This window comes from Cryptotermes secundus, unplaced genomic scaffold (genome assembly GCF_002891405.2).
Source record: "Cryptotermes secundus unplaced genomic scaffold, Csec_1.0 scaffold215, whole genome shotgun sequence".
Classification (NCBI taxonomy): domain Eukaryota; kingdom Metazoa; phylum Arthropoda; class Insecta; order Blattodea; family Kalotermitidae; genus Cryptotermes; species Cryptotermes secundus.
The window spans coordinates 1,012,398-1,024,482 of NW_019743150.1; the positions used below are offsets into that span (position 1 = coordinate 1,012,398).

Sequence of the window (12,085 nt, forward strand, 5' to 3'; positions counted from 1 at the left end):
CACCATTGGCTCTAAGAGCTGCCAGAAGACAGGTAACTAATCTCTTCGCCACACTCTGGTCAAAAACACTTGTTAACAGGGAACAACACATGATAGAAGGGTGCTGATTATGTATGGACTCTGGAACTTCTCCCTTGTAAGTGTGGAACCACATTTTCAGCTCCTGAAAATATGAAACATGCGATTTCTGTCTACTATTTTTCAAACATTTTGTGACATCTGGCTCCTGACTATCACTGTACAAGCTGCAAAATGAGCCCTGAATATGGTAGTGGATCTTCTGGGCACACTGCATGTTACATTTAAACGTGACCAGCCAGTGAACATGGGTATCTTACCAACAACACAAACTTTATTTACCTCTGCGCTGGACAGTGTCTCCCCGGTTCTCTTCTCAGGTTGAGGATATTTACGGCACATTTCAGGAAGCCAGGCTATTTCCAGTTTCTTATGAAACTGTTTTGCATCCAGAGCAGCCAAAGCATAACCTACCAAACCAATGTCATCCTCTACCACAAAGCAGAATTCGGGCGTTAATGACAGGAAGCCGCCGACCAACCTAAACATAAATACTCAAAATTATATTAAAAGTGGTTCAAACTCTGTTTATGTAACACATACAGTCGAAGTTACTAATCCACCTGGGTACTGCTGTAATATAGCAACTTAATCGTCATCTACCAAAATTTGACCAGCAGAATTTTCAACTCTTCTCTATCCTCACATAAGCATTCCTCCAGTATGCATCTCCACCACATGTGAGTTACCTCCTCAGGAAGATAATCATATGGCGAGAACTTCTGCTTTATATATCCTGTGGAAAATCTGTCAGAGATACTGTTATATCACCAGTCATCATAACTTTTCAGACTGTCTAAATTTGTCAAGTCCAATCCTCTGGGATATGATTCCATGCAGTGCAGTTGAGGAATGAATTGAAAAGAGCCATGGACAGGGCCAATGATGGATGTCCTATGATCACACAGACTTTCAGTTTCTGCTCAAATGATATATTACTCTCAAGATGGGGATATCGCACCAGCATTATTTAGTTATTTAATCTTGGTACATTTACTGATTCTGTTAACTGCTAACATTATACAGCACTGAATGAAAGGATTTGTGAATACAAATTAGAAAGGATGTGGAACAGGTAGTCACAGCCCAATTCAAACGAGTTAACCCATTGTTTGCCTGCGGTGATGGAGAAAAATCATAGGAAATCAGTCAGGAAAGCTGGTGTCTGAGCAGAGATGTGAATGTTGAAACCTTCCAAACACAAAGCAGAAGTGTTAACAAATTAACCACAATGTTCAGTTAAACGTGCTTACTTGTTGCCGACAAGATCGGGATCATCTCGGAAACAGTCGGTTCCATCCATGCCATCCATACATGTGCGCCGGCAAATGTCATATACATGGCTCTCATCCGCTGCCAAGTATGGGCGGATAGTATAGATTTTGCTGCTTGGAACATCTGGTGGTTTGTAGATGAATAAATCATTTCCTGAGTCAACCGGAAGCAATCTCTGCACAACGTTAGAAGAGTATCACTACAGTAGCTCTTAAGAAATTAACAACATATACTATATCGTAAGATTTAACCTTACCTTTTAGTTCTAAAAACCCTTTCATACAACAGATATAAGGTTTACCAGAACTATAGCCATGTCTAATTCTGCACAGAGCGAGTAAGACTGTTACGAGAAATAACCACCTGATAGTGAAACCCAAAAAATGCAAATAATACCAAAGATCACCTCTCATTTTTATCCTTGCTTGTCACACCAACCCTCAATCCCCACAATCAACTGCCTAAGACTGATAGACTTGAAAGGATTCTGACAATGGTGTATACTGTACTGTACTGCCAGTTAGCTATCTCGTCCTCACACCATTTATGAAATCTACAAGAACTTCAGAATTTGATTCTGTACCAGCAGGGATAACTGCCAAAAATTGACTGCATTTTCTCAGTGAAAAAACTTAAGTCATATTCAGCTCAACAGAGGGACCAGAAAAGGTTAAATAAAATGTCATTTCTTATAAAGAAAGCTGGACATAACAAGCAAACATGCAGAAGATGCCTAAGAGTGTTCTCAATAATATTCTCTATTCAAAATCAATAACAAGACCAATTCTGAGACTTACGAACACAAGTTCTCTTACATCTGCCTTAGAACACTAGTTGTTCTCATGGTACAGGAAACTGTCCTTCTAATCTTACGTACTTAGTCTGATCAGAGCAGTGCTTTTTGTAACATTTGCACGTCAGATCACAGTTACTGAAGAGCTGTGTAAGTTATAAATAGATACAGAATATGGCAACAATAAATGGAAGTACGCGGTACGCTTCAGTCTTAATACAGCATCAACCTTTGTTGAAAAAATGTCTAAAGGTCTACTCCATCAAACTGTTTTTGCAAAACTTCTGAAGTTCAAGATGTGCATATATATCAAAAGCATGATTTCAAAGTGCCCCTCAAGGGTTTCAATATTTAAGATTGGATCAATGAGTTATCAGGGGAAACCACAGCCTAAGATGAGAACTGTCAAATCTTTCTACTAAAATTTCATTGTCCATTTCACTAGTACTTTAATTGCTATGAGTATATACACTCAAGCCATTCTGTGCCCTGAAAACTGTGACCGAAAGAAATTAACAATTTTTGCTTCTCCTAAGATGTCTTTCCATTAGGGTATTAACTAGAGTGACACATTTTAATTGTTGTATCAAATATTCAATTTTTTTTATTCTCTTCCTGAGAGATATGAATTAAAATAGTTTTGTTCCTTGTATTAACTTAGAAGAAAACGTTCTTCTGAAGACATTTTTAGAATCCGTGACAAATGTTAAAAACACCTCTGTTCTGAAAAAAAAATCATTCTGCACATGTTGAACACTAATTTCCTTCCCTGCAACAAAAAAATTTGCTTCTTTATTTCTTTCTGTGACTCACCAGAAAAAACAAACACTTCTGCCAGTTAGCTATCTCTTCCTCAAACCATTTATGAAATCTACAAGAAATTCAGAATTTGATTCTGTACCAGCAGGGCTAACTGCCAAAAATTAATTGACTGCATTTTCTCAGTGAAAAAACTTGTGTCATATTCAGCTCAACAGAGGGACCAGAGAAGGTGAAATAAAATGTCATTTCTTATAAAGAAAGCTGGACATAACAAGTATACATGCAGCAGTAGACAACTGCACAGGGGGTAGGTTCAACAACTCTCAACAAAATCAAAATTAGTCTGCAATTGGGAGAAAGAAAAGGTTTGATGCTTTAACTAATGTTCCCACTATGTACTTCTTTGAATCAGCTATGGTAAACTCTTCCCCATTCAAAATCTGAGAAATATGATAAACAGGACTGTCATGATTAATCAATTAATTGGTTTGGATAATAAATTACTTGCTAATTAGTTTTATTAATTAATAGGTCTCTTGTTCTTCATCCGAGTGCCACAATGCTGAATATCTCTAATTAAAACATTAACAGAAAACATTACTGCAATGCACATTTGCACATCATAATTATATTGTGTTACAAACTTCCCATCCTATGCAACAAACAAACAAACAAACATATAACTTCCTGTAACTAATACATGTGATCATATTTAGCAGCTTCAGTTTTCAAATAATGTAATTATTAGTTATTCACATACAGACAAATTAATAAATATATACTTAAAAAAACGTGTTTCATTAATACATTCATTCAATTATGGATCATTTAAAATTACAGTCTCCTGAGATATGACACTGTGTAGTTTGGCAGAAAGGTGCCAACATTTTGGAGGAACTGGCTCCTCCATCTTCCTGGGTATTATCTACCAAACTACATGGCATAACATCCCAGAGGGCCATAATCTTAATTCTCACCACTGTGAGGATCCCAGACTTCAAAAACGGACTTTATTAAAGGACGATATCAAACAATTAAAGTATTAATCAGCTGACTGCCCTAAAAAACAACGTTAATATTGTTTATTGAAAGGCAAAATTAAACTCAATCTGAAAAATGCAATAAAACATTTTATTACGCTCTGCGCATTGCTTGTGCTTTCTTTCCACATCGCCACGCACCTTTAGCAACTTCAGCAAGCTGGAGAGTGTCATGCAGTCATTATGTACCCACAATAAACCGAATGACACATAACTTTTTACGCAACCTGCAAGTTGCACTCCACATTATCTGTAGTCAGTATCTAGCTCAGTTTTCTTTGTAAAGACAATTACAAAAGTTACGATTTACAATGGACTCGGCAGTGGTCTCAGTGCTTGTGGCAACCAGAAGTTGCCCCCTTTCCCATGTTAATACTCAAAACATGGAAAAGTAATTCATGCCTCAATATATAGCACATACTACTGAAGCATATCTTTCTGAGTACAGTAATGGGAAATCCAACCCTAAGAGGTAAGCTGCCTGCGCACGTGCTGCTTTACCACATACTTGCAGATCTGCCGTCAGGCCTCCCCTGAAAACCCACGGTTCCTGTTCTCCACTCATAAATGTCTCCTTCCAGCCCTTGGAAAACCCTAGAGAGTAGCACGAAAACAAACATCCCAAACAAACAAACCACACATTAGTACAAGCTGACCAAACACACTGACAACAATTCAACTTCACTGGATTTAGCAAAATTTATAGGGTGTTTAAAAAATGTCACTGGCACATACAGAAGTGAACAAATTATACCAACATTACTAGTAAAAATACACATATCTGATGCATGGATTAAGGACTGTAATTCAGAAAGATTAAAACTGAACATTTATTCCTTCTAGCAAATCATATGTTCCAACTGAAAGCAATTTATGGTACAACAATCAACATTTTTCAACACCCTATACATGACATACTAGATACAATTAAATTCCACAGTGAGCTGCGGATTTACGGGCAAAGAATTACATTATTTGGCAATGTCATAGGTCAACTGGGTACAATATTTTATTCCCAGGTATTTATTAATAAGCCATAATGAATTACTGAAGTACTGAATGGTCTACTTTTCTTTCCTTTTTTTAATTCAAGAGATATGGTGGAGATTTCAAAAGTGATGAATAAGTTTCCAGGATTCTGAGCTACTTCTATGAAACTATTAAAATTTAATATTTAATCAGAACATTCATTTAATATTGACAAGCTAACTTATGATGTGAACATGTCGCAAAACAGCAAAATTCTCTCATAATTCAATAACATAATTAAAAACCAACGAGAGACATCATTTTTGCACTTATTACACAGGGAACTTAAATCAAATAATGTACCCTCTTGAACTATATGAATGCACATAACCTCACCTTCAATTCAAATAAAGAGTAAAACCCACAACAGGATCAAACTGAAATGAACCAGTCACATGAATTTTATCTTTGCAAGCTGAACTTACCCAATAAAATAAAGAGCAGTTTTAAAAAAATTTACCAAAGATGTGGTTCACTTAATTCAGAGCCTGCTATGAGAAAGCACAAAGCACCTAAGAAGTCTGTATAGAGGGGAACGCCCTATGCGTACAGCCACATGTTAATTGCAGAGCAGAAGACATGGGGAGCCTACCTTACATTAAAATGAATCCATTAACTAGGCACAATTACGCAACAGCCAGCAGAATAATTACGCAAGTAGCGCAAAATCCTAACAAATCACAACGCAATGCGCAATTATTAAATATCAAATAACAATAGAAAACCTCTTCCTTCAGGTAATGTTTGTTACCATCCAAAAGAGGTAACAAGAACTACAAAACACTTTGTCTTTTAAAATCTGAAAAGAAAACTTGGAATCTCTCTTACAACATTACAGATACTGGCCAGATCCAAATAAAAGGTTGGGGTGGGGAGAGGGAAAGAGCTTGCTATCCTGAGAAGAGACTATGAGGAATATTTTCCAAAAATTACCAACTCCAAGCCTACACACTACAACTTCATCACAACAGTGTTTCCTGAAAGACAAAAAATTACAACTGTAAAATAAAACATATTTAAAAAGCAGCTTTTTCTTCTGTCCATTACATTCATGTCAGTATTGCCATGAACTTCCAGATCTTGTATTCTCCATCGTAATATTATCCTTTGAAGTTGGTACATTCTGGAATAATTTTATCCAAACTTCCCTCAAAATTAATTAAAAAAAAAAGGTCTATTCTCAAAATCGGCAAACTCTTTTTAATGGAAATAGCCAGCATTTTGGATACTCATCTCTTTATTTGTTTCTTCGAATTCCTAGAAAAGAAAGATTTTGTGTTTACTAAATCTCGTTGAATGGGATGGTAGTCTCCACTTTCCTCGGCCTCCCGAGGACTGTCAAGTCTAGGTGGGCACTCAGTCTCAAACAGCTGTTATAACGCAATGCGCGGCGCACATGTGGCTTTGACCCTACCAAATACAAAACAGCCCCACAATCCATTGGCTATAGCATAATATTTATTCCATGTAGTATTTACAGCTCAAAACTGTTGAGCACACAGCTGATTTCTTTACTAGCACAAAATTTCATCATGACTTACAACTCGGGTTACAACCTTTCATCCAAGCCTCATCCATATTGACAAGGTACGTACATTTTTGACAGAATTAACCATAAGGCAGGACCAGCAGGTCACGAGGAAGATGATAAACGACCATTCACAAGAGAGACTTACAGCTTAACATGAGATTTAAAACATCCTGCAGAGCAGCTGTAACTCACATTCACATAGTTTTTGACTTGAACAGATGCAAGGAAAGAGGGGAGGACTGCATATAATTCTGGGTGATACCCAAAATATCTCACGCAGATTACTGTCAAATCAAATGGATAAAAATAATTAAATGGTTTTTCACTTTTCTAACATCAGAATATGAAGGCGTTGGACAGCCTGTAAACAGATTCAGGCATAAATTGACTTATAGCCTCCTTCCTTTTGTGTTTCAATAATCTGAATGTGATCGTTAATTTGTGACGGTTTGATACAATACTATAATAGTTTGGCTAAGGCGGTATAGTGACAGGCTATGGGCTGGATGGCCAAGGAACAACGGCGTAATTCCCAGCAGAGGCCAGAGAAGCATCCAGAAAAGCTCCAGGGCACATCAAACCTCCTAACCAATGGGTACTGGGGACTCCTTCACTAGGGGTAAAGCAGCTGTGGCATAAAGTCAACAGCTCACTTCCGTCTACTGCCAAGATTAAGAACGTGTGGACCTACAATTCCACTCCCACATATGTCCTTATGGGATGATGATTAATTAAGTGCAGGGTCAACTTCACCTTGTTACCTTTACCTATAATATTTGAATAATTTTACATTTCTGTATGTATGTTGTTTCAAATGACAATGTACATATGAGGTAAATAAAGATCCTGACTCAAAATATAGCGATTACACAAAATCTGGAGAGGGGGGGGGGAACCACCCTTCTACTGTGACTTTGTAAAAGTGGGCCACATCTCTGATTAGTTTATTACATAATGGGATAAATGTTACTACTACAGCCAATGAATATGGAAGGAATAAAACTGGTTTCACATCCAAGAAAACTAAAGAATCATTATGTTGGCGGCAGAATCTCAATGCCGCTTTAACAAAAGAGAGTTACGGTTGGCATTACTGTGGAGATGCGTACATGTATAGCTGCCAAGTGTGAAGGTTGCCATCATGTGTGGGAACTGGCCACTCGCTGCAGAACACACAGAGAGAGCAAGAAGAGAGAAAACATTGCCATTAGATCTGATACACAATACTACTCAAGTATGATACTGCAACCTTGGGAAACTTCTTGTGTCATATAACATTAGGAACATCCAATAACTTTGCATGACCCTTGTTACATGAATATTAAGACTATAAATTACATGATCCATGGTACAGCCAGTATTAAGAACAGACTGATGTTTGTCATATGGGGCATAACTTCCAAACAGTACCACCAACAGGAGGTAACATTTTTCAGTTTAATTTTCCCAAACAAGGCTGTAATGTAGTCTTGTGTCTTCTGTAAGATGCTAGTAACAGCAACTCACAGTTTGTTAATTGTAAATACTGTGACGTGATGGATAAAAGCTGGAAATGTGAATCCAGAAAATACATCTAGGCGATGGCTGGTAAACACATTTCCATAGCAACTGACAAACATGCCCACATCAACAATACTAAGGCTATCACGAGGCAACAGCCACTTAACATGTCAAGCAACAGTAGAGGAAATCTTGAAGTGATGTTTTCTATATGGTCCCGATTCCAAGGCTATAAAACAAGGACCAATGGGCAAGTTGCTCAGGAGAGAGTCTGTCAAGAGTTTAAGCCAGAAGCTGATGGCTGGAAGCCACAGATAAGAGTTGGTGGTTACAGCCTTGAGTGGCACTGTTAGCAGCCATCACATATCAATGACTAGTGAAGACATAGGAGATTTATTGTTTGCATTAGTGATGTGTAGAGTATGTATATTACTGACAGTGGTATAACCATTTGTAGTTACGAGTTATAAGTGTTCAATATATCCAATTATCAACCCAAACCCCATGTCTCGTCACTAACATGTGACAATATATATCATACTCATTAATATAATAATAATATGCTATGTGTCTCAAATCTAACAAAACTCTTGTCTGGTTACCCCATAATATAATCAAAAAGCCATTTCCTTAGTTTAAGTTTTATCTCATACTATCATGTAGCAAAAAAATGTGTCACTATTAAATGCTTAACACTAGTTTTTGTAAAATGAGACAAGTAAATAATAGTTCACAAACTCTTACAAACCCCAGAAAATATAAGAGCATGATAAAATTTTGGATTGCTGTTAGGAATCTGCCTAACTGTTCAAATCCTTACTGGCTTATTTTTAGCCTTACATGCAGCCCCAACAGAACTGTTCTGTTACGCTGTAACACTGTTGCAGTCTATTCTTAAAGTGAGACACACCATGCCACCTAGAGTTCAGATGTTTAATGGACTTTGCAGTTTCCATCATGCAGTTATCATATAACAACACTGTTATTAAAATTCCCTCTCTTTATAATTGTTATAAATATTTATCAAATGAAATAAGTACGAAGACAAAGTATATGACAATTTCCCAAGGTTGCTGATTAAAATAATGACAAAACACAAACTAAATACAGTACCAAATTCTTAACCATAATAAGATTATCCACTGGATCCCAACATATTAATTAATGACAATATGAAATCTTTTAATTTCTCAAACAAAAGTCCAAGAAGGATGTTACAAAACATTAGCCAGATTAAATAGTTGACAAAGTGATATTACAAGATCTAAACAGAATTTTCTGTTGTTTTTCAATCATAAATATGAAAGAAAACAGTAAAACAAATCACAGATACTTTTAACTTTCACCGTTTTTAGCACTGGTTCAAAGAAGGTTTAACATGGTCTGTCTACTGAGCCTCTCTGAGATGGGAAAGCTGTCCGCAAATGCAGTTCATCGCAACGCGCGCGTACAAAATAAAAAGCACCAAAATCAAATACTTGCAATTCAAACCACTTGAACCTTCATAATTACATAATGTAAAATAATGCACTTGAACAGAATATGTTCAGCTTATAAAATTTCATGCTCAACCAAATATTCTATAAAAATGCCCACTCCTACTAACATTCTCATTCTATAGTCCCAGAGCAGTAAAACATTACTTGTATCAAAACAATACTGTCAGTTCTCTGACATCTATGCACTCAAACAATATGGCAATGAATTGCTAGCACTTAACTTCTGGCAAATTCAGCCAACGCTAATGCAGTTTCAGGTACAACAAACATAAACGCTCTCAAACTTACATTGCCGGAATAAAATAAACTCGTTAAAATTTTAAAATCAAAACAATTCCAATCAGGAATGTAGTAAAAGTTCAATATGAAGTGCTTATGTTGTGCCATGTGCTACAGTCCTACTCACAATTTGGTGATCTAAGAATAACAAAATTTGAACCTTAATAAAATAAAAAATAAATATAAACAAAGTTATTAAATTAAAACACGGCATTCCTGAAGGAGGCCAATGTGTTCAGGAGACAATTATCCAACCAACAAACTGTGTTCTGGACTGCACACAACTGAGAATGATCACAAAGCGCATGTCAAATACCACTACATATTAATGCATTTAGACAAAATTTCATGTGTTATAACAGATGTGTCTGGCTGAACATAAAGATACATGTATCTCATGCAATACATTTCAAAACCGTTCATCTTCTATACAGAAAAACAACATTACTAAGACACATGAAGTTTTCTCTAAACCAAGTTTGGCATGCCCCAACTGAGAAGAATATTCTCAAAATATACCAACAAGACAGAAAAATGACGAGGAAGGGAATCCAAAGAATAGTGTGCATAATGAAATATAATGGTTTATCCTGATAAGTGAGTATGTGGAAACCTGTTGGTATGTTTCAAGAGATTTCAACTCAGTTTCTCACAGAGACATAGCAGAAGAACAGTGTTAACTTCAAATCTGTACCTTCCAAACTCCAGTACTTCTGGTTTCTGTAACATCCATCAATAAAATTCATCCATCACAAATCCATACAAAAAGAGTCTAACTGTACGATTAATCTCCATTTTTTAGTAATAATCCAAATTGTTTTATTAGTTATAACTAATATTAAACAGACATTGATTAATAGACATGCATATTTAATTCTTACAGCATAATTCAAATCATTTCAATGCTTAATTAAGGTCAGCTTATTAAATAACTACCAATTTTCTTAGACCAATGGAGGTTAATAAATTCAGGTTGGGAGCCATTGGTATATACATGTGTATACAGTGCTTTTTTTTCTCTCTCTCTCTAAAATCTGTTAATGCCTGGTTATAGGCTCAAGGTTGAAACATGCGATACACTGGCAGATGTGCAACTTTTGACAAGTCTGCCAGTATGTATGAAATGAATATCCACCAGTTGGAAAAAAAAAAAAATACTGTGTATATATTTTAGAAACAGCACCAACATTATTACAATAATACATAACAAGGTGAAATGTATCATTACAAAAGAATGAAACAAGGCATTTTCTTCAGTTTCTCTTTACTGACCAAACTGAACATAATTTTGTATTTTTGGTCATGGGGTTAATGTGTGTGACTTTGGCATGTACCAACTGAGCACATAAAGGCATTCATTCATTTTTTCTTTTAGAAAAATGTATAATATCTGGACAGTTCCACAGGGGTTACATGGGGCCAGTATCAACTGAGATTAAATTTTCCTGACAACTTTCTGCTGGTGTATACTTCTCAATACCAAATTTAATTGAAATCCACTCACACGTTTCAGAGATGAAACATGTGAAGAGATATGATCTCTCCAATATGCATTTACTTTGTACAATTTGTGTAAAAAACACATAACAGACAATACATCCAATTCTGGAACCACTGGACTTCTTACCATACAATAAAATTAATTTGTTCATTTTTCTTCCTTGTGCCAAAAATAAAAACTTGTTCAAGTAACTTCCATTTATTTTCATAACAGAAAAATGCCTTGCATGATGAAACACGGAGATAAATATGATTTAGACTGATTAATGCAATCTTACCAAGCCATTTCACATAGGAATTGAGAAGTGATACAACACCACGCATGTCCCACACGTAAGGGTACAGGTCATACAAGAGTTCCCTGTTGGCACAAAATGTCAGTCTTCGAAAGAGGTTATTCAGGGCACAGCTCATATCTTCCAAACGGACAGCACGCTCCATCCATTCAACAACCTAAAAGTGTAACAAAGCCCACAATTAATATGTTACTCTTTTCCATGCTTACATTTTGATTTCTTCTGCAAATTCAAGCTCAATAACATATTCCTACTGGCTCGCCTGTGAAGCCAGGTGAGAGAGTGAGTAGCCAGCCAATGGGGACTGGGCAACATACCTTCCTCTTACCTTCTGGTCACTATATAACTGTCATCCTGACTGAACCCTCACTCTGCCTAGACACCTGCTTTCGTTGGTTTCTTTCTCCACTGATTTTTGACCCTGAAGATGGAGGTGATATGTTCCTCCAAAACGGTGGTTGATATACGAACTACACAGTGCTATATCCCAGAAGATAACAATT

General features: G+C 36.4%; 1 protein-coding gene across 3 annotated transcripts in view; it reads right to left on the bottom strand.

Moving 5' to 3' along the window:
• Nucleotides 1-12,085, bottom strand: part of LOC111873810 (protein O-GlcNAcase) — a 35,615-nt gene that overhangs the window by 4,019 nt on the left and 19,511 nt on the right. For 2 of the 3 annotated variants that reach the window (XM_023868790.2, XM_033755214.1), the window contains exons 11-16: nt 11,565-11,739; nt 7,618-7,671; nt 4,457-4,542; nt 1,332-1,528; nt 361-559; nt 4-163 (exon numbers count right to left, since the gene is read on the bottom strand). In XM_023868790.2, coding sequence (XP_023724558.1) covers nt 4-163; nt 361-559; nt 1,332-1,528; nt 4,457-4,542; nt 7,618-7,671; nt 11,565-11,739 — 871 coding nt within the window. The remainder of the gene's footprint in view (nt 1-3; nt 164-360; nt 560-1,331; nt 1,529-4,456; nt 4,543-7,617; nt 7,672-11,564; nt 11,740-12,085) is intronic. The other variant, XM_023868791.2, reaches the window with a different exon arrangement.